The sequence below is a fragment of the Pelecanus crispus genome, chromosome 15 (genome assembly GCF_030463565.1).
Source record: "Pelecanus crispus isolate bPelCri1 chromosome 15, bPelCri1.pri, whole genome shotgun sequence".
NCBI classification, from domain to species: domain Eukaryota; kingdom Metazoa; phylum Chordata; class Aves; order Pelecaniformes; family Pelecanidae; genus Pelecanus; species Pelecanus crispus.
Window position 1 is genome coordinate 8,694,190 of NC_134657.1, and position 22,471 is coordinate 8,716,660.

At 47.1% G+C, this 22,471-nt stretch overlaps 2 protein-coding genes across 2 annotated transcripts; both read right to left on the reverse strand.

The window, feature by feature from the left end:
- Positions 1-1,531: 1,531 nt before the first annotated feature.
- Positions 1,532-2,316, reverse strand: LOC104026342 (transcription factor HES-5). Its single transcript, XM_009486492.2, has 3 exons — positions 2,186-2,316; positions 1,886-2,051; positions 1,532-1,785 (listed from the first exon to the last, which is right to left on the reverse strand). Exons 1-3 carry the CDS (start codon positions 2,237-2,239, stop codon positions 1,532-1,534), a joined length of 474 nt encoding a protein of 157 aa, XP_009484767.1. The 5' UTR covers positions 2,240-2,316.
- Positions 2,317-10,377: 8,061 nt separating this feature from the next.
- On the reverse strand, positions 10,378-11,431 carry LOC104025657 (transcription factor HES-5). Its single transcript, XM_009486491.2, has 3 exons — positions 11,351-11,431; positions 10,861-11,041; positions 10,378-10,643 (listed from the first exon to the last, which is right to left on the reverse strand). Exons 1-3 carry the CDS (start codon positions 11,414-11,416, stop codon positions 10,378-10,380), a joined length of 513 nt encoding a protein of 170 aa, XP_009484766.1. The 5' UTR covers positions 11,417-11,431.
- Between the last annotated feature and the right edge of the window lie 11,040 nt (positions 11,432-22,471).

Here is a 22,471-nt window from a genome sequence, read left to right on the forward strand (position 1 = left end):
GGTGCAGGCGTGAGCCCCTGGCAGCCTTCACCCTCCCCTTCCTCTTCCTCCTGCATCCCCACGCCCGCACCGCGCAGCTCGGCGCGTCTCCCCTTTAGGCGACAAAACCGGACTTAAATTCCCTGCGTTTGGGGCTGCTCTGTGCCTCGGATACGCGCCACCAGAACCTGAAAGTAACGTGAAGTGCCCGGGCAAACTTCATCTATGAAAAAGTGTTTTTGGTGTTTGGGAGTCGGGCGTAAGCGTTCCTGACTTCACCCTTGCCGTGACCTTTCTGGACAAGTCTCTTGGGTTGAAATCTCCAAAGAATTGGTTTGGCTCCGGTTTTGTCTCGCGCTGACAGGGCTGGGGTTGGGTATTCTGGAGCCATGTATTTCTCTGCCGCAGAAAACAGCATCGCCGGGGTTCCAAAGGGCCGCAAAACTGGTGAGGCAATTAAATACCAATTCTGAATAGCTTTGCTTTTCCTGAAATCTTTGTCTCGTGTCCTTTGACCCCAGGGACCACAGGGAAATCAGCTATGCGAACAACTCGAGAAAGAATAACTTGCTGGATTTATTAAGTAGATTTTTATTTATTTTTGTACTGTTAAAAGTTTCTGCGACTTCTGACGTTCAAGATAATTTCTGGCACGGGTTATACAGTTGGTGCAGCTCACATATAACGTGTCAGAGCATCCTCTAAGGACAGTAAGGAATTCGCATTCCCCCCGGTGGTAGGGTACCAAAGAGTAAATACAATTTATACGCCTGCCTTTCATGAAAGACTTTGATAAATATTTCTTGCAAAATCGACAACACAGCCGTAACTTCCTTTCCTATAAGGATATAAAAAACGAGCTTTTGCCTTTATAAAAGGCATACGTATCCTGAACCTCACAAATAGTACTCTGATTTTGTGAGCAAGACATCCTGAGGAATTTCCTCTGTGCAGTTTGAGTCATGGTTTACCCTTTTTCAGAGCATGCTCAGTACAGTCTACAAATATTATAGAACCCATTACGGCACCCACGGAAGGCTAGGTTTTCAAACGCATCCAGGTAGACTCGCTGCTCTGCTTGAGACGCCGTGGGCCCCCCCGGCTCCGGCCGCAGCCGACGATACGGGTGTGCGTAGCCGGGGACACGTGGGAGTCTCAAGCAGGACAGGTCAGAGGAGAGGGTTCCTCCTGGACGGACACTTTTGAAAACGCTAGCCTGAACGTCCTAGAAGTTACTGCTCTCTCAACAGATGTACGCGTACAACCTCACTAAGGTTAAGAACAGTCGGTGTTCCTCTCTGAACAACTCCTCTCAGTCATCCTAGCAGGAGGATTACATCTCACATTCTCTTAGAATAACTTTCTCTCCACATGGTGGGATCGTTTCAGTCCTTCTGGAAGAAGGGAAGCAGACATCCAAGCATAGTAATGCTCTGCAAAAGGAAAACATTCTTCCCTACTCATGAGAGGAGCGGGGGGACTTGTCTAGCAAGTCACGATCTCCTCTGGAATACGAGCAAATGTCCAGGAAACACGTGAGCGTCCTCTTGGCCTACCAAGGCCTCCAGAGGCTGCAGGAGGGTTTCAGTGCTGCTTGTTTTGCAGGGGGCTGGTGGGTGGAAGCGGGTGCAGAAGAAGAACCAGAGCCCTTGGGCGCTGCTTGTGACCTCTGGAAATGGCAGATCAGCTTCATCCGGGTTTCCGTGTTCGCTGAATGAAGAGACAGGAATTGCAGAGCTTCTTTGAGGCACCAGGCATACCCTTCACAATAATCCTGCTGTAGGCTTTTGGCAGATGCTGCAAAAGCTGCAAGGGCGGAAGAGGAGAGAAGCGTTACACAGGGAGACTCAGGCTGGAGTTTTGCCTAAAAGTAAGGGCAGCAAGCGTGATCGGGGGCTGCACTCACCTCGGCTGTATTTCAGGTAGCTGACGGTCATCTCCAGGATGTCGGCTTTCTCCAGCTTGGAGTTGGGCTGGTGCCTCTGAAACTCCTTCTCCAGGAGCAGTTTCAGCTGCTCGATGCTGCTGTTAATCCGGTCACGGCGCAGTTTCTCTACAATGGGTTTCCTGAGCTGCAACACAAAATGGGAAGAGGACAGTTAGCAGTGAGACTTTCCCCTTCCCATCCCTACGTAACCTGCCGCTAAAGGGCTTCGGCCCTTCTCGGCTCTTTGCCCTCGCGGTCGCAGAGACAGCAGATACTTACTCTGTTCTTCTCTTTGGGTGTTAGGATTTCCAGGGAGAGGGCACTGGGTGCCATTGTCCCAAGCGCTGGTTGCAGCTGGGAGCTTGCCGGTTAGCGGGTGGAGAAGGGAGCTCGGTGTTCCTCTATTTATACGCCGTGGCTGCATACAAATGTATGGGTCCTAAGCGACTTTGAGTTTCCCACAGTCGATAGCCAATCCATGCGTGCCCTGGGACAATAGAGAAAGCATCTATTACAGCATGGCAAATTGACTGTGAATTGCCTGGGGATAATACCCTGCTCCCAAAGGAGCAGGTGGACTGGGGAGTGTGTGACACAATAAGGCTGGGCATTACGGCGCTGGGGTAAGAACGTGGGAAAGCGTTTGCCGTCATTATAATCAAACTTCTGCCTGATGTTGGGAACATCAACATCTCAATGTGCTGCCTTTTCCCAGGCTGTGGTGAAATTAAGCACAGAAGACTGATCCCGGGAAGAGATAATGCTCTGTGCCCACGACCAAAAGAGAGGTTGAAAAGGAAAAGATGCAGAATTAGAGGGACTAAACCCTTTCATTGACATTAAACCGTGCTTAGATGAATACAGTACCAGATAATTTTGGGACAACTAAAGACTAAAATCGAGGGAAGACCCTTTAAAGCAATTTGCACTAAGCAGTTAGCTTGAAATATTTTCCTCTCCATTGTTTAAATGCTTAAAGTCCCTCTGTAAGTTATATTCGGAGCTCCTCCTTGCTTGTGCTTGGGTAATCTGGGCTTTCCTATGGCAGCCCGTGACATGTAATGATTATGATGCCTTTCCCAAACATGTCCTATTTAATTTCATGCCACTTTGCAAATGCCTCACTGTTCCCTTGGTCTCGAGTCTCCATGTAAAGCACCTAAATGTATTTTTCCTTTACAGACTCCTGAGACACAGTGAAAAGTCAATTCTTGTCTATTACTTTGCTTGTATTATCCCACTTGCAGAATGTAAATACAGGTGCTAGGATATCCTCTGAATGTTCAGTCGTGGGCTTTCTCAGTATACGTGCCACGTGTATTGCAATGAGCACAGGTAATGAAGTGGAAAGGACCAGGTAGAATCCAGGAGTGCCTCAGATTGACAAATTCCCAGTTGTGCTTTATGGTACATCTGTTTCAGCTGTAGTATGTGGAGCTTGACGGGTTTATGGGGAGTCGTGCATGGGCATAATTTTTTTCCTTAATGCGTGTTCCATGGTCAGAGGCTAGAACAGGGCATAAACCTAGATTGTCGCTAATAGGCTAGCAGGTTGGGGACGTTAGTTTTTGAATACCTGTTTCTTACAACAACAATGTTCATGAAAACCTTACCTATTTCCTGTGTTTGCCTTTCAAAACCAGAAAGGAAACCTTTCATTTCGCTGTCGACTGCCATCAGCCTGTTTCACCTGCCCTCAGCATTGCTCTCGATAAGCCAGGGCCAAAACCTGTGCCCGTGGGTACATAGATAGCAACGTGTTCCAGCACATACAGGGCTGTTGCATGGAAGGATATGATCCTGCAGAGGATGATCCTGTAACTAGTTATTAACCTGATGCTTGCAAAGCCCCTTTTAACTTCCTGGCTTCTCCTGGCAGTGAGTTTCATGGGCCAGCCGTTCTCCCCTCCTCCCTTTCCAGCCCAAGGACATTTTACATTTAGATGGATTCCCTAGGGTGTGACAATTTTAATTCATAGAATCATAGAATAGAATCCTAGAATCGTTCAGGTTGGAAAAGCCCTTTAAGATCATCCAGTCCAACCATTAACCTACACTACCAAGTCCACACTAAACCAATTAAGGGTAGACTAGACTAAACCATGTCCCGAAGTGCGCATCTACCTGTTTTTTGAACCCTTCCAGGGATGGGGACTCCACCACCTCTCTGGGCAGCCTGTTCCAATTTTTGACCACCCTTTCCGTAAAGACATTTTTCCTAATTTCCAACCTAAACCTCCCCTGGCGCAGCTTGAGCCCATTTCCTCTCGTCCTATCACTAACTACATACATTGTTGATGGGTGTCAAAAAACTATAATTGAACAGGGAGTATGAGTCCTATTCAAAATCAGTTCCCTGAATTATTTTGTCAGCTTGTAATCAGCAGTGTTGCTTGCAGCCAAGGCGATCCCTGGCTGCATGTACTTGTGCCATTATGGGAGCTTGAAGTCGAGCACGGGGCTTTGCGCGTCTCTCTCGGGGGTCAGATGAGATGGAACGGGCAGCAGGTCCTGCCACGCACCGTATGGGAAGGAATATGTTGCAGCAGCAGTGGGCACAGTGAGATGAGAGGGAAGCTTTGACCCAATTTTCCGTTCTGGAAATATGAAATGAGTGGTTTTAAATACCGCCATCCTATCCACAGCACAATGCCCCTGGACTCCAAAGGGCAACACCAACTCCCACTGATTAAAGCATTATCCCCTCTTTTAGCTGCTGGGCAGATGGTCCAGCAGGCGTTAGCTTTCTTCTCAGGACCCGCAGAGGCACACTTCTTTTGTTGACAGTTTAACACGGTGAATGGGGCGATGTGGGAAATCCTCGGAACTGCGGCCTCGTACCATCTGATGTGAATGGTGAACCAGGCACGCTGCCTCGCAGCGAGCACACAAAGCAACAGCCCTCTGCGCTCGCAAGCTCCCGGCTTCTCTCCCCCTCTCTCTGTCAGTTGAAAAGATAGCAAATCTTCAGTTCCCCCCGTGCCTGCTCCACCTACCCTCCGCACACTGTTGATGGGTAAGAGAGGAACAAGTATCTGTCCCCCTTCCGCTGCTTTGGCTTGATTATTCAGGCCTGAAAACTTAATGGCAACCGTATTTCCCAACTGATGTTTCATAATAATAAATTGTCTAGACTAAGGCTGTCCCTAGAATATATTCATTATGGAACTGGGTACAGTATGTGCTTTATGCAAGGATTTCAGTAAGGAAAAAAAATAATCATGTGCTGTAGGCAGTCCAGTCGCTCTTTGTTAAAAGTCTGTAACTGGTTTGCTCAGTTTCGGCTCTTTTCAAATTCAGCTGTTAGTGCAATAGTCTGTCCCACTGAAACACGTTTGTGATCCAAATCCATGTCCCCGTCCTTCCCATCTGTGGGAGCAGCTCGTGCCTCTCTCTGACCCTCGCTGCAGAGCCAGAATGAAAGATTGATTGTCTGAGGCTCCAAAGCAGGGGTTTCCCTGGTTTTGGAATGAAGGCTTAAAAGAAACAAATCCCCAAAACCGCCAAACATGTGGAGCTGACTAAATAGTGTGACACAATAATTCCCTTCTTTGGAGGATGGTGTGAAACCTGGACCCGCTCTTGAGAGACGGCAGCTATGCTGTGGACAAAGAGGCTTGCTCTCTCAGCGGCCTTGTTCCTCTGTAAGTCACGTCACAGTCATGAGTGGCATCGTGAAGATGCAGGCTTCAAAATCACACATGAAAGCAGGGTATTATATATATTATATCCATATATAGATATTGGAGAGTGTAAGGGGAAACAGAAATCTGCAAATAGTTGTCAGTGCCTGTACTTGCAGACCTTGCGTGTCAGGCAGGAGTCCTCGCTCTTCCTAAGGCAAGACCCACCACGTTAATTGTCTCCAACTGTGGATGCTCACCATCTGACCCTGGGCTACGGTGCGCAGTCTGATACTTAGCTTTCCGTGGAGGGGAACCCAGCGTACTGCAAGCTAGCGACAGGTCTGGAGGAAGGTGGGCTATCAGAGAAGAGTACAGAAAACCAGAATGTCATTGGCTATGTTGTGTGGATCTAAAAAGCGGTGCTCTTGCATGTCTGGGGCTGTACTTATAGCACACAACTTGATGGCTTAAAGCTTCCCTTTCTGTATCACTTTTGGAGCATTTTTATTTTAGACCATTTCCTACATTCATGTCAGCCTGTCTCACAAATGCTATTGATGGTGTTTCTAAAGAAATAATTACGATTTTTATTTTTTCTGTGCCTTCCTTAAATGGTTTAAAATCTTTCTGACAAGCCCTCTCGAGACACCTATTTAGTGTCAAAGAGCATAACGTTCCCAAGTTTTAAAAGGGCTCTCGCATAATACTGATCGATCAATGTGCTCCTTGGGAAAATAGCTCTCCAGATGGTCTATCGGGACAGGAATTGCTGGTCATCACAATGCGGAGCCAAAAAGCGTCACTAATGTGGGCTGTTGTGAGGCACGCTTCCTTTGTGGTCCCTTTGAATGTCATAAATAGGGAAGAAAGTGTGGGAAACTCTGAGAAACTCAGGCCCACACTCTGAGGTTAATAGGGGCTTTGTCGGGAGAGTATTCCTGGGCTGTGGGATCAGCATAATAAACAACATCTTCCCTAAGGGTGGGAATGTGTTGGAGCAGGGGAGGGTCACCCCAGGGGACAGAGGAGCAATAAGGAGCTTGGCATTCGATTATTATAAGTGATAATAATTAATAAATTGTAAACATAACCTTTGCTGTGCTGACTGGTGAAACCAGAGGTCTGGCTTTTAACTCTCAAGTAATTGGTAAACTAAAGGCCAGCGGGGCAAGTCTTTGGCTGGTGAAAAACGGAAGCGGTGCAGTTGCACCAGCCATGGATCTGACTCCCTGGAGCAAACGGAGGCTTTCTGGTGGGGTTTGGCTTCTTCCCTCTGCCCAGAAAGGAGGCGCTTGCTGTTTCTCTCCCTTACCCCACTCTGCAAACAGTAGGTCTGAATCTCACGTAGACTGAGAGCTAAGCACGATCGACTCCCCCCCTGTAGGCAATGCAATACGGCCTCGGTGTAAATGAGAATCAGACCTTGTGGTTTGAACGACAGTAGCCGTGTCCCTCCAGATTCATGCCAATATGGGTGGCAGGAGTTCTGGGCTGAGAAGTCTGGCTGCGATCTCACATGAGTTTTGCACGAGTTGTCATTTCTACAGCCTGTTCCTGTGCTGGCCTAGAACTGGAGGGACTGGGTTCAAATCCAACAGTCTTCAGCTTGTGCAGCTCTTCTTCGGTTTCCTTTTCTCTTTTGTGTTTATGCTGTCGGTTTTCAAGAAACTGCAGTGATGCTGCCAACGGTGACGTTCACAACGTGGGTTACTTGGGTGGTAACGCATTAGCTGCAGGAGATACCCGTCCACATAACAGCGGCAGACTTCTCTGTGCCGTGTGTGACTCGACTACGGACCACAGGGAGCAGGAGTAAGGTTGCGGTGTGCTTTGGGGCACGTTGCATTTTGGCCGAGTCCAAACTCCCCCAAACTTCCTACCCGCAAACTGCCTTAATTAGGCTTTATTTAAAAATGCACAGGCATGGATGAACAGCTTGGATTTAGCTGGGATTCAGAAGCTTGTACTAACTGACAAAGACAAGTTGAGCACAGCAAGGTGAAGTGACTTTTTCAAGATCGCTAAGCAACCGCAAAATCTAGAAATATCTCTTCTGAATTATTTAGTAGTTCGCTAGGAAGAACAAATCTGTCCGCAGCATTGATGTCAGCCCCCGATGAATTTGCAGAACAGTAGCAAAAACCCACCTTGTACTGCATTGGCAGACAGATGAAGAGCGCTCAACCAGCTCGTGCATTCAGGGTAAAGTAATACCAAAATGATCCCTGCAGCTGTAATGAGGTAGAGCAGTATGTTCTCGACCTGGCTAGCTGGCTTTGTGCTCCTTTCCATACGTATAACAAAGGGTTTAATCACAAATCAAGTGAGGACAGGCTAGCAGTGTTTGAACGCAGTTTGATCTTGTCAGCTTAGCAGATCCGAGTTTGCTTAGTGCTTATCTAAGCAGCTCCTTGACAAGATCAGATATTCTAGGTTTCCTTTTCTTTAAGGAAAAAGGCATACGCTAGAAACGACGATTTTCAGGGGCATCTCTCCCAGGGAATCTGAGGAGAGTAGAAACTGCTGACCAATGCTGTTTCTATATCTCTGGAAGAATGAGAGGGTTCCGTGTCATATATCCAAATGAATGTATTACTGTGGTTAGATAATAGTTTTGCGAACTGATTATTTGTGTGGATTTATTTTACTTTGAAGAGAAGGGCAAATAAAAGTCCCCACTGGGCAATGAATGGGAAGTCTCCTAAGGAAAAGTGAGTGAATGTTATTGGGGAAAGTGCTGTGTTTTGGAGAGGTTGTTGGTATGTAAGGTGCTCAAGGGTGGCCTTAGGATCCCCTCCTCGTGCTTTTCTTCCTGCTTCCCCAAATACCTTCGGAATCCCTTTTTGCTCCTTCACCTCATCCATTCCCTCTTTGTGTAGCCGTGTCGAGAAGGACAAGCACATCCTTTACAACAGGTGCTAATCCTCCTCACATCACCACAGTGCAGCTGGCTTAATCCTCGGGAGACAGGATCACGTGGCCTGTACGTAGAGAATTGCAGCAGAGTCTACCAGGGCTGGAGCTGAGACCGCGCACGGAGGCTGCGGTGCCTCTCTGCAAGTCCCGGGAAGCCCAGGCTGCTTACTTTGGGTCACCCAGCTGGTGCAAGCCAGGCAGGCAGGCTGTTGTAAACCTCCGTGTAAGAGGATATGCTAGATTTGTTTTCTGAATTGAGGTGGGGTGAAAAAATCAAGGGGGGATCATCTAAAAGATACTGGGCAGAGAGACCATCGCTACAACAGTCTGGGTAGAAAAAAAACCCTCAAAAGCCCGGAGGAGCGTGGCAGTTTCCCAACTGTGAGGCACAGGCCCTGTTCATGGCATGTTTTGGACCCTTAGGTGGATGTCAGCAAAAGAGAATAAAACCTTTGAAGAAGAGAAGAGTATGGGGAAATAATTTAGAATAGCAAATGCTTTTTCTATCAAATTATGTATACTTTTAGCCATATACGAGCAGATTTCACTTCAGTAAAGAAAGCAATTCTGTTATTGCCAGCAGAATTCATGTTTAGGTAACAGAAGGTGCTAAAATTAAAAGACAGCAAAATCTAGCTCACCCGATTGTGGGTAGTTTCAAAGAGAAGGGTGAGATCCCCAAGCAGCGTCAGGTGCCAAACTCTTTGGAAGTTATTAGGAGTTTTGCATGTTGCTACCTCCTAAATGGACAGAAAGGATACGGCTGAACTCAGGTTGGTGGGTAAATTAATGGGAAGTGGGGGGAAATAAACTGGCTGTGAAATGAGTGATTTGCTGAATAGGTTGCTGTTCAGTACCTGGATCTACACCTCTCAGTATCTCACTTCAATTTCACCTCCATTTCAGCTGTTGATAACTTTTCCAGAGGTTGCTGCTTTGCAGGATCTGAAATCCTGTTCTGCCAAATGAATGTCACAAATGTAAACTACGTACTGGAATGAAGGGCTCAGAAATATGACATCTCCTTACAGCTTCCCCCCGCAGGAGGAGCCTACATGCAACACAGTCCAGGAGCATTAGCCATTTTAATCATTTCAAACCAAAGTATCAATGACTAAACCCATTTTTATTGTATTGTACAGTGAAGACACCAAAGTTGAACATCACACAGGATGAATACATCACAACTTTATAAAAGCTTTTTAAGCTCTTTAGCATGTTCAGTGAATGATCATAAAGTACTTATTGCCTCCCTTCCTCTCCCTTTTCCTTAAGGTATATCGCAGGCATTTCCTTTACAAAAGGCATCAATTACCCCTCAACTGAGAGTAGCACGTACTGACATTAAGAGAATTTTCCCTAGAGCTATCTGTTATCATCATAACTTTCTGTAACAAGGTACACTAAAAATAGTATAGGAACTTCAGAAGAATCAGCATTTCTTGCTAACAACTTTCACTCAAAAGGTAAAGGCTCAATACTCTCTTTATGATACAAAATACATTCTTCAAAGTGCTCTTTCTTTAGGAAGGTCAATGCATTATCCAGAGACAATGGAGCACTTGAACCAGTGACCCAGCGAGTTAGTAAAAAGATTTCTACTGGCAGCCACAGGCTCAACAGCCTTGCCAAGCAAAAGCGTGATGGAAAGTGAATGGCATTTGGCTCTCTAAATCACCGCAGAACTTGGTCGTCTCTTTGGCTAGGAGCCACCAATAAGAGCAGCAAATCTGCTGCAAGATACAAACACGTTCCTTCACTATGAAGGGAAACTACTCAGCGACCCTCATTTCTTGTGACAGAAAAACAGTAACTGCCCCCCTCCCACCTTTGGAAAGCAATGTTTCCTACTTTCAAGAGGAACTATTAAATCACAGGTCCCTCTAGTTTTTGTGGCAAAACATAGGAATAAAGCAAAGTTCAACAGGTCTACCAGGGTCTCCAGATAGTAGAAGCAGCAGCCACAGTCTTCTGGGCAGGTTGCCTTCTGGCAAACAGACAGGGTGACAGAGGTGGGCTACGCGGAGCAGGAGAGTGCATGACATCTGCGCCCATCTGAGCTTTGCAGAAATGCTTGATTAGCTGCACCTGAGTTTCCTTCTTGGGTTCATAGTAGGACAGAAAATGCATAGCTTCCTTGAGGCACCGCAGGTATCCACTGTTAAAGTCCTGCTCTAGATTCTTGTGAATGAATGCTAGAAAAGAAAGAAGCAAGAGCAGTGGGTTAAGATCATGACCAAAACATGGGACAGGCATTAAGTTTCTTTCAAGAGCCTGAGTCCACGAGCTTTGCTCACGTGGCTAGAGCTGGTGCGTTACAGCCCCTGCATGCTTCAGGGGCCAGGGCTACACGGGAGGGCAAGGGCCTGCGGGAGCAGACTTTGTGGCGTGCAATACGTGCTCTGCACTCACTTTGGTCCTGCAGCTGGCTCTGCTGCTTCAGGTAGCTGACAGCCACTTCCAGGATGTCGGCTTTCTCCAGCTTGGAGTTGGGCTGGTGCCTCTGAAACTCCTTCTCCAGGAGCAGTTTCAGCTGCTCGATGCTGCTGTTAATCCGGTCACGGCGCATTTTCTCCACCACCGGCTTCCTCAGCTGCAGGAGAGGTTAAGGGTTTTCTGAGACCTGACCTAATTTCCCCTTCTGATGCCCTGATACACACATGTTCAAAGACGCTTTCTTTTGGTAGGAGAGCTTTGCAATGCTGCCTACTTGTTCCCCATTCAATTTCATTTTTAAAAACCTATGTAGTCTCCTTTATCCCTCTTTCACCTATTTTCCTTCCCCCAGCCCACTTTCTCCCTCCTTATCTCATCTTTTCCTGTGTAGTATTTATTTGATAGAGGCAGCCCATTGCATAGAGCGCAGACCAGCCTTTCCAATCCTGTCAAGGGCTCTACTTACTTTATTCTTTTCTTTTGGCAGCAGTTTCTCTTCCATGTGGATCATGAGAGTGTTACTGGGAGCCATTCTTAGTGCTCTCAGTCCTGGGCACAGACCCCCACGTCGGGCCGCTGTGCTGAGCGTCAGGCTATGCTTTGGCAGTTCCCGACCGCCTCTATTTATACATCGGGGAGCTTCAGCAGATCTGTGAGTCTGGGGATTGCTGGTGTTTCCCACAGCCACTCAGCCAATCCAGGCACACAGCTGAACAATAGAGGAAGCATCTATTAGTGCATGGTACATTGATTGCAAATGCCCTGGAGAAAATAACCTTCTGCCCACGCCGACTGGTGGAGTGTGCAGCGTGGCTCTTCAGGGCTGCCCAGGGATCTGGGAAAACACTGACCCTCCAGCTGGTCATCTGGGATCAATTGCATTCCCGGGTCCCTGCATGTGCCAGTCACATTTGTGGCGTGGAGGAGGCACGCTTTTGGGGGAAGGCGGGAAAAGAAGAAGGGGAGCACTGTTAGGGGCACAACCAACAGCGCCAAGGACACCTCTCTACCCTTTCTAGAGAGGGCACTCTCCAGCCAGCCTCCCAGGGTGGGTGTATTTGCGCTTGTCCATACAGTGATTACACTTTTAATGGGTGAGCCAAAGTGTTACCAGTGTGAACCGACAGGCTTGTTTGCATGACGTTTCTAAATGCTGTGGAGAATCTACAGGCAGGATGGTGGGATGGTCTTTTCCAACCTAAACGATTCTATGATTCTATTCTATGTTGGACGGACAGGGTGAATAAATAGGAAATGGAAGCAAATGGAAACGGTAACCTCTGTTTCTCTCTTCATGCCCCGAGGTCTGTGAGCCCGTCGCACCAGTGTTCCCATTGCCTTCATTAAGGACAGCCACACACCTGGCAGAACTGGGCCCATGCCTAGTCAGCCTGTAGCTCGCTCTTTTCCCTTTTCTACTCTTTCTTTCCTACCAACATTTACAAGAATGGTGGTTAAGACGGGCTGAAGAATAGCATCAGATTCAACCCAGGAGCCCTCAGCCTTGGGAAGTCAGAGGCAGGTCATGAATGGGATTTAGTAGCTGAGGCCCATCTTCGGACCTCAGCAAGGTCAGTTCTGCTTCTTGCCTGAGATTTCTATTTCTGCTGCGCTCCGTTCTCATTTGACCAAGCAGCATCACACTGCTCCACTGCAGACGGGACCTGCCACAGCTTGCAGAACATGAGATCTTGGAGACCTCCATGTATAACCTTTAGCGTGTCATCCCCACTCCACTTTCTTATCTGGAAAATGGGGATAGTGCTGCTTGCTTGTATTTGCATGAAAATTTCAACAAAAATCAAGCAAACCTTATTTCTTTTGTGGTAAAGGCAAGAAAAAGAATGAAGTTGCGTGGACACTTTAAGTCAATTCTGATTTTGTCTTATGAGAAAAATCTCTGCCTGGATACAGTCCTTGAGGCAGCGCTGAAAATAACCCAGAACCTATCTGAGAAAAGCTGTGCTGCATCCTGCCATCCGAGGGTCTAGCCTGTAGTGCAGAGGCAGAGGCATGCTTGTCTTCTCCCAGTGCAATGCTGGTGCACGGGAGCGTGGCTGAGAATCTGGAAGTGGAAATGGAGGGAAGTGTGCAGTGAGGTAAGAAAGCCAAAGACAATTTCTTACTTGGAAATCCTGAAGCGAAGCCTGAGTTTAATGGGCAGTTGACAGGAAGGAGAGAGGTGTCACTGAAATAGCCAGCTTCGTGGTTTTCATTGTATGGGCCTGAATGGGCTTAGCTCTTTGTGAAGGGCAGATGTTGTCCCTGGAGCCCTTTATTCCCTGCGTTGTGGGAAAGCCAGGAGACAAGACATCTCATGAACACTTTGAAGCAATCAAAGGATTATGATACAAAATAAGACACAGCTCAGAGACCATGCCCTAGCTTTTGCCAGCTATAATAAGGTGTTGCCCTTTTTCCTGTATTCTTTGGCTGGCCTTCCTCCCAAAAGCTGGTGTCCCGTGTTATCCCTTTCCTAGCAAGGGAGCAATGGCGGCAGGCCTTGAAGCTAGGAGCTGACGGGTAGGCATGCACCAAGCTGGTTGAAGAGACTCTTCAGTGTCAAAAACCATCTTTTTCCCAACTCCTGAGAAGCAGCCCTGACCTTTATTGCTGTATTATAACTGATAGCCAGATGGTCTTTTGGGAGTTGGATTCTTTCCCTTTAAATCATTCAGGCTCAAGCACCGTCACTAATGTCGTGAGTAGTTGCAAGGCACACTTCTATTGTCCCAACAAGAAATGTTATCAATAGGGGAAAAGTATGGGAAACGCAGAGAAATTCAAACCCACACAGCCTGGTGCTAATAACTCCTTTGTGGAGCCTGCACTTCTGTCAAGGCACGATGAACTCGCATGGCTTTTTCACCGAGTAAGGCTGAAAAGCGCGTGTTTCGCCGTGCAGGCAGGGGTTTCTCAGAGATCTGTGTTCACCAGGAGAAAGGGGCAACGCAGGGCAAGGGGGCAGAGACGCCGGTTCGCACGCAGGAATCCCGAGCTCAGCTGCAGCGCTGCCTGGCCCGGCGGCTGCTGGTTTGCTTCACCGTGCCTCAGTTTGCTCTTCTGGGCAATGGGAGTTACGGGGTGCTGCTAAACTCTGGGCAGAGCCCTCTTGGAATGAGGAGCTGAGCCCGTGTCTGTGGTGGGAGGTAGGGACAGGGCCGAAGTGGCCCCCGTGCTTTTCTGGCACGGCTTGGGGATAGCGCTGAACACCTGCGAGGGCGAAGTGGAGGAGGAGAGCCTCTGGGGACAGTGCTCCTCTGCAGTGGAAGTGCTACGTGTGGCCCCTTCCCGCAGAGGAGTTGCTTTTCTCCCCGTCTGCTGGGAGCCTGGCAGAGATACTTCTTCCCTGGGACACCCTCGGTCATCACGGCTGCCTGGAGAGCCGGGCCTTGCAGGATCCGTCCTGTCTGCAGTCGGATCTCGAGTGGGCTTTTGTCTCTTCTGCAGGCCAGCCCACGGTTAGCGTTGCTGGAAAGGCTTTACACAGGTAAAACGGAAGGCTTTTTAGGACCGAGGTAGCTGTGATCTCACTTTCACAGGTAATGCGCTCGTGGCAGTATCACCGAGGAAGACGGCAGCAATGAGGACACCTGCCAGGGTCCCAAGTAGACCTGTGCTGACACATTGGCGTGGAATTATTATCTTTGAACGCTTGATGAAACTATCGGGTCTGTATGTTGTGCCACATTCGTGCCTTACTGTTGCTGGGTAGACGTGCCCTAATGTTTAAGCTTACTGGATTTTAGCACCACAAATCCCTGCAGTATTACCACATCCCTTCATCATCCTCACACTCTTACGACTTGCTTTGTGGAGGTTTCTTGGATAAGGTTTGAAAAGACAGGGTACTGCCTGTTGGAGGTGAACCCTAATGATCCTTTGACAGTTTTTAACTCGAGCCACTGCTTGCTTTGGGGTCACAGAGGAAGACCCCTTCTCCCAGCCCCGTGGTGCACCTAGCCCTCCCTACCGTGTTCCGCTCAGGGTGTTTCAGTGCTACGACGTTCGACACAGTAAATAGGTTAAAAAAAAATGGTTTGGCATGGGAGGCAATATATAAAGAAATTATCCTGCCAAACTTGCTATTCAGGATTGGCTGCTCCTGCTCTCGCAAGCCAAGCATAATTCTGCTGTCTGAACAGAGTGGAAGTGTAGTGAAATCTGCCTCCTTCAGGGTAAAGGTTATGTTGTTATTAGACCTACTGTATAAAATATTCCATTAAATGTCATTAGCATGGCATTATCTTGCCTCCTTTAGACATTAGAACCCTGGCAAAAAGGGGTCTTTTATTACTGTAAAGTACATTCTTCACAGGTTTAACCTTTTTTAATTACTTTTTCTTTAGATCCAGAATGCTTAATATACTGCCGTTCCCAGGTGCATAAGTGAAGGAAAGTGGACTTTGATCATTAAGAAACATATGAGACAATTTGATCTGTATTTTCAGGGTTGTTAGAGGCAAAAGCAATTTCTATAGCTGCTTGTGTGGGTGACCCTGAAATAGTCATGCACCAATGACACAGTCTCCCTACAGTGAGCATTCCAAATAATTAAAAATTAAGGAGAATTTATTATTTTTCTGCCCAGCTGAAATTCCCACAAGTCACCTCTCAGCATATTCAAGAGTGCACAAGAGGGATTTATTATTTCCTGGTATATTGACTCTGAAAGGTCTGGGGATTACAGCTGCTTTGCACATGAATAGCTGGAGTGTGTTGTACAAAAGGCATGGTCTGTGGGATAATGGGGTTGGATGTGGGAAAGCGCTGACCCCGGGGGAGAGCAGGCTGGTGCCTGATGGCAGGAATCAATTATGTCTCAAAGGAACACATTGCCCTGGGAGCGGGCTTTGCGGGAGCCACCATGTTATGTGTTTACCACCTTCCTCCTTCAAAAACCCATATAAACCAGCCACAGAATGTATCCTGTCCTTCTGCTTTTACCAGGGGACTCAGCTGCACCTTGCTCTGTAGTTACGCCAGTCAGTGCTAAGTTAGTCACGATCTCAGTAACAAAACTGTTCCCCATCTTAGTAACGAAACTCTTCCCCATCTCAGCAACGAAACTCTTCCCCATCTCAGCAACAGGGCTGAGAGCCAGCAGTTCTCTCACACACACTACCAGACGGTTTTGAGTTTTGCTCTAAGGCACCCCCGATACCGCTGACTTCAGCGGGAGCACGTGCTCCCCAAAAGTCCTCTGCAATACCCAGACCCCATCAGTCAGTCACCTACTGGGCGCTGGCCAAGCGAGAACAGCCTGTCACGGAGTGGAGTGGAGGGAGCAAACACAGAAGCTGCTCAGTTCATGTACTTCCTTCATTGTTCTGGGTGGGGTTTTTTTGGAAGACAGTGATACTCAGTTCTTACAATGGGCTCAGCATCTCTGAGGATCTGGCATTACTGCCAACCTTTCAGATGTCAAAATTTGGGCTTCAAGAAACCAAGAAATGGGCTGAAAGTCATAGGGATTTAACAAAAACATTTACATGTTTCTAATAAAAATAGAAGTATTTTGATGGTTTTTTTTTTTTTTTTTAACTTACCTTTTGATTGTTGAGCATTTGGACTTTGTTTGGATTGATATCATTAATTTTCTCTCTGTATAGAATCATGAGGCTTGGACATGAAGTCCTACTGAAGGCCATAAGTATTATGAGTCTCATGATAAAAATCACAGGACTTAGCAAATAGTGCTGCCAAGCATTTTGGCAAGGAGAAGGTATCCTGCAGACAGAATATTTCAGAGGAGCAGGTTGAGAATTGGGAGTGTGGTTCGTGAGGTCTGGCCCCAGCAACCACTTGCTGTCATTGACAAGATGGGAACGGTGTGTTTGCGCCAGATAGGAGGGCAGTCACCTCTTGCCTTAGCAGAGCAGCAATTAATCCTATCTGCATGTGTCAGATATTTAATCACTCAACTCTAGGGCAGCGGTGGAGAAGGGAGATAATAGTCACAGACGTCCCTGGTGTCCCCTGAGCCTCATCTGACTGTTCCCTACCTTGGGAACAAGTTTGTAACCTGAAGCTGATTCTCCCGTATGCCCCAGCGAATCTCTCCCCTTCCCCTGAGCTCAGCCTGAGTTTCGGGATGCAAGCTCCTACCGGAATCCACTTTCTCATGCTTGGTGGCTGTCAGTTGCCGTACTGCGGAGGACAATGGACGTGTGCCTGCTGAAAGTGTCTTGGGGCTCAGTGTCAAGTCCTGCCCTGCCAGGCAGGTGGATTTTGGAGGACTGAGGAACATCTTTGCCATGTCCCGCTGGCAGCAGAATGAAGAGATCACGTCTGATAAAAGCAGGCACTTGCCTTGCAGGCAAGAACGGGTTTTCAAAAGCTAGATAACCTAGTTCTGAGCCAGGCAAAGGACTAGCAGAGGGGCACATGCAAGAGCTGACAGACCTTGGTCCTCACAAGGCATACAAGGCAGAGTTGGATGCCCTCATCACCACGCCACAGGGCAAGGCACGTTGTCAGATGTGAGGATCAGGGGAATGTAGTGCAATAACCAGAGCCAGACTCTAAAGAAAACAGTCTAGAGAGGGTTAAGAACAGGACCAGGACCCCCAGAACATCTCCAGTGTAGCTGGTAGCATAAACCGTGCCCTACAATCATCTGCAGCGCTAGGTACTGGGAATCTGGCACGAAGTCCCCAGGAGCTGCCATCAGGAGACTGTGCAGACACCTTTTGTATACGACCGGTGATCAGCACACACTGTAGCTGCAGACGGCACTGGACTTGTTAACTAAAGCGGTATGGCTCCTTTCCCATTTCTAAGTCACTGGTTTTATCCAGGCCAAGTGTCTAGGGCCTGAAATTCCCTTATAAACTTGGAGAGCTCATGTAATTCAGGGCACACTGCATCCTCCCCTCCAAAGAGCTCCAAGGCCAGAATAACCGTAACCGCTGGGAGGCAGCTGATCAAAATTAGGTGGTGCTGACAGACGGATCTGCACAAGGACTAAGGACAGCTGAAGACTGAGGTTTTGGTAGGTCTTCAGGAGCATGAATAAACAGATTAAAACTTAGTTTACTTTCTAGAGAGATCAAGTGAATTTCTGTTGAATAGATCATTATTTCCTGATCAAGGATTTGAGTGCATCTTCCTTTCCAGCCATTTCATGGGCTTGAACAAATTGTCCTAAGAAAGATTTTCAAAACCCACTACTGAACTTGAGTACAAAGGAGAACTTTTGCATCTGCTTATCTAGGTGGTGCATGGCTGCGAGTGTGGTCCAGGCCGGTAATCCAAATTCTCCCACAAGCTAGGGAGCTGGCCCCTTTTCAGAGATGCCAAAGCTAATTAAAACAAAAGTGGGTGCTGAGCATCTTTGCAAACCAGATGTCTCAAATAGCCACTTGGCAATAGAAGCACTGCAACCAGTAGGCTATTTGAAATATTGGAATTTCGGTTCTCTGCTGTCTGCCTCATTTTTCTTCCTTTGTAAAACATTGCTAATAATACATCCTTATCTCACAGAGGAGGCTGCTGAGAATTCATTAGCTGGTATTTGTAAAGCACTTTGAAAATGCAAAGCCAGTGCATTATTCCTAGTCTTCTGGATGCTTTCCATGTTATTAAAATCAGGATTTCAGAAAGGCTTATCGGGGATCAAAACAGCATCCCAAACTTGAAAGGAAGCAAGACTGTTAAACCATCAACTGTCGCCTCCCCCTCCAGCCAGATGTTAAGCCCTAAAGAACTGAAGTGGCACAAGGAATTACTTTCCCAAGTTCCCCCAGCTGGGCTGACAGGCCTTGATCAATGGGTTTCTCCACAGTGAGTGCTATGCAGATGGTCTACCCAGAGCAAGGTTTCTGTGAAGTACAAAGGGAAGTCAAACACCATTTCTAATTCAGCTTGTAGCATGGCACACTTCCTTTATCCTCTGCCTGAATGCAGTGAATAGGAGAGCAGTGTGGGAAACTGGAAGGAACTCCAAACTCACACAGTCTGCGGGTCTGTAAGACACTCCTGTCCTCAGACCACATCTGCCTGTGACAGACAGAGGGAAAAAGAGTGACAGAACGAAAAATCAGATTATAAAAACTTCATGAAGGGAAAATAAACCCCGAGTAAAAGGAAAAAAGTGAAGGAAGCTATGCAGACAAACAGAAGTTGTGCCAGGCTCAAACGGGGAGAGCCAAGCAGCAGAGCGAGAAAGGGCGAGGAGGAAATGACAGGGAAGGGAGCTGCAGGAGCAGAATCTTGCTCACCCACCAGTAAGGCCAAAGAAAACTGTCCCACTGAAGGTGGCAGAGGTGGTTTTGGCCCACACTAAGACTTCTGAGCCCCATACTCTGTTTGCCTCTAATTCCCCGGGTGTGTTTAATATGTCCCAGGAAACACAGACCCTTGGTATTAGTCAAGCTGCTCGTAAGCTTATGCAAACTGTTGCAAACAGATACAGAAGCTCCTCCGATCCTTTATTGCCCTGGCATGTTAATCTGAATTGCTGTTTGCTGTATTTTAAATATGGGGTTTACATACAGGACCCATTTCCTCCTGCCAGCTTGGGGATCCTCTGCTGTAGGTGAGGCATTGCCTCAGTTCAGCTTTGCCCAGAATAATGTGATTTTTTTTTTTTTTTTTTTTTGCTAGGACTGTCCATGGAGTCGCTGACAGGTACCAAGAGGCTCTGCTACCAGGCGTCACTTGACAGTCAGACTGCCCATACCCCAGGCTGCTCAGTACCTCTGTCTTGCTATTCTTTTTACCAAAGGCTGGCCTGCCCAAATATGACGGCAACCATTGCAGCACATCACCCAGAATGGTGTGGCAGGGCACCGATTCCCTAGCTCCACGTGTCAGTTGGCGTGCTTTCCTTGAGCAAACTTGGAAATCCCAAGCTTTGAAACACAGCCTATAACAGGTCCCATTCAGGCAGCCGTCGCTGCAGTTTTGCAATGGGATTTTTGCACCTCTTTGCACAGTGCTAAGGGAAAAAGATGACTCCGATGGACCATGAGGATATCGTGATACTTTTGTATGACCCATACAGAGCTATAGGAGCTGGGCTTGGCTTTTAAGAAAATTAGATCAGATTTTATACCAGTAATACTATGGGGAAGCTTTTCTCTTCATTAATATTTCTAAACTATTCTGTGTGGCTTGGATGAAAGAAATGGGAAACAATAGACCAGATTCTGATCTTGGTATTTAGCAGGTGGAAATTCAGGCTCAAACTTTGCTGATTAGGATTTTGATAAATTCCACTGTAGGTGTAGAGGTAATTTGTATTTACACTGGTTTACCGGAGATCAGGAAATAGCTCTGGAGGTACAAAAGCTGCAGGCCAAATCTAGCAGTCCGCTTCACCCTTCATGGAGTCTCCAAGGTTTCTGTTGACTTCAGTGAGGATCCAAGTAAGACCCTTAGGATTGGGCCCGTTTTATCTGTCACCTCAGGATGGTCTGTAGGACTCGGCACTAACCGAGTCTCCTACATTCTGTTGTCTTTCCCGTTCTCTATTCAGAAGCATTGCTCTGTCCCTGCTCCCAAGCGTTTTAGCTTTCTAAATGACTTACTAACATAAGGCTATGGAAGTTTGTGTACCTCTGAGTTTCCCACACCATTTCTTAACTATATTCATTCCTGTCACAAAGGAAGTGTGCCTAACTACAAACCACATTAGCAACGGTGCTTGCCTCTGCATTGTGTTCAGTGGGAAACCCTGCTCCCAAAAGGCCATCTGGGCAGCACATATCGGGAGAGAAGCGATGGGAGCAATGAGCATCTCTCAAGACTTGGGAAAGCAGCAGCATCTTTAAGTCTTCCTAAAGAGGCTAACATCTGGCAGAGATTCTGGGGGAAGGCTATTGCTAATGCCGTATTTCAAACATGTTATCCAGATCCAGTATCTTGGGATCCTACTAAGTTTTCTATGCAATACTGTGTATGTTTGGAACCACAGCAGAAGGTGTGTAATTCAGAATTCATTATCCTTAGTGTAAAGTCCACTGACTCTGCTGACTTTATAATAGGGAGGAATTTTTGTTATCACTTTTCTTTAGGATTTCCAACCAAAGCAGAAGCAGAGCTTCAGTTTTGGGTAACTGAGCATCTAATCTGAGTAACTTTTCCAAGATGGTCAGTAATTGACTATTTTTTCCCCTCACAGACTGTGAAACCAAAGAGAAAATAAAAAGCTATTTTAAATTTATGTTCTTATTTTAGATGCTTTAAAATTCACATGTGACACAGTGTGAGGAAGTAGGAACCTCAGTGGCTTTACTATCTGGGAGAGATTTTGCTACATTCATCTCACAATAATAGATTGAATATTGTAATTTTTATTACCACACACGTTCTAAATGTGTAGGGCCTCCAGCCTCTATAGTTAAGTGAATTTCTCAAGGCCACTTAGCATTCAGCCTGCTCAGTAGCAGGCTTCAGGGCAGTTTGGATGCTAAAGGAGAAGAACTTTTGAGCACTGACCCCTTGATTGTGCCAAGTGCACAACCACTACCACAGTGCAGTCAGGCAAAGTGTTGGCACAACTGTCTCCTACTCCTTTCCATTTGGCTTTGGACTGGCCAAATGTGGGGCAGTGGAGCTCTTCTGGAATCCCTGCTAGGAAAGCTGATACTGCCTTTGCTGGACTATGGGTTTTTTGTAAGGGACCTGAGCTTACATTGCTCTGAAACCGAGTCAGTGGCAGGGTTAAAGGCAGGAAGTCTGAAGGCTTGGGTTACAGCGACAATGCCTAACCACGTAATTACTAAAGAGCAGGAGAAAAAAAGGTCCATTATGCCTCAAGCACACACAGTAAACAGACATGGAACAGGACTTGATGCTTGGGATCCTGGAAAAAATCAAGTCGGTATTTTTATCCCATACCATTCATTCCTTCAAGAGGGTATATAGAAGTTACTTTCTTGGAGCAAGAAAGTAAAGAGAGAGGTTTTCATTCTCTCTTAACATGAGCTAAATGTTTTAATAGTCAATTAAGCAAAATTTCTACCAAGACCAAGGAGAGTAGGGTGGTTCAGGCTAGCATGACTGCATGACTGCTCCCATGGAGTTACTTTGTAATCCCCTGGGTGCTGAGTGGAGAAATAAGAGGTTCATGTGTAAAATCCTGCTGTGGAGATCCCAGGTGGAATCAGCGGTGGGAGATGTGTGGGTGGCAATGCCTTCAGCCTGGTCTGGATCGGCTGAGGGGCTGCAGCCAGCTGCCCCAGCCCATAGAATCATAGAATTGTTTAGGTTGGAAAAGCCCTTTAAGATCATCCAGTCCAACCATTAACCTACATTACCAAGTGCACACTAAACCAATCAAGGGTAGACTAGACTAAACCATGTCCCAGAGTGCCACGTCTACCCGTTTTTTGAACCCTTCCAGGGATGGTGACTCCACCACCACTCTGGGCTCTTGCCTCTCTCCCTCACATCTTCAGAACCACTGGGCAAATCCCAGACACAGCCAGAGCCTGCCAATGTGACAGAAGAAAGCCAAAGGCAGACCAAGTCACTCAAGTCACACATCTGCTCTGCTACAGTTTTATCATGGAAAGTTAATTTGTCCTCCCCTGGAATAAAAGTCCTATGATGCAGGAATGCAATAATGCACAGGTTCCTG

Excerpts from the sequence above, each read along its gene's own strand:
- LOC104025657 (XM_009486491.2), bottom strand. The coding sequence starts at position 11,416 with ATGGCTCCCAGTAACACTCTCATGATCCACATGGAAGAGAAACTGCTG. Across the intron at positions 11,042-11,350 it reads TGCCAAAAGAAAAGAATAAA|CTGAGGAAGCCGGTGGTGGA; the intron begins GTAAGTAGAGCC and ends CCTCTCCTGCAG. Across the intron at positions 10,644-10,860 it reads GAGCCAGCTGCAGGACCAAA|CATTCATTCACAAGAATCTA; the intron begins GTGAGTGCAGAG and ends TTTCTTTTCTAG.
- LOC104026342 (XM_009486492.2), bottom strand. The coding sequence starts at position 2,239 with ATGGCACCCAGTGCCCTCTCCCTGGAAATCCTAACACCCAAAGAGAAG. Across the intron at positions 2,052-2,185 it reads CACCCAAAGAGAAGAACAGA|CTCAGGAAACCCATTGTAGA; the intron begins GTAAGTATCTGC and ends TTTGTGTTGCAG. Across the intron at positions 1,786-1,885 it reads CTACCTGAAATACAGCCGAG|CTTTTGCAGCATCTGCCAAA; the intron begins GTGAGTGCAGCC and ends CCGCCCTTGCAG.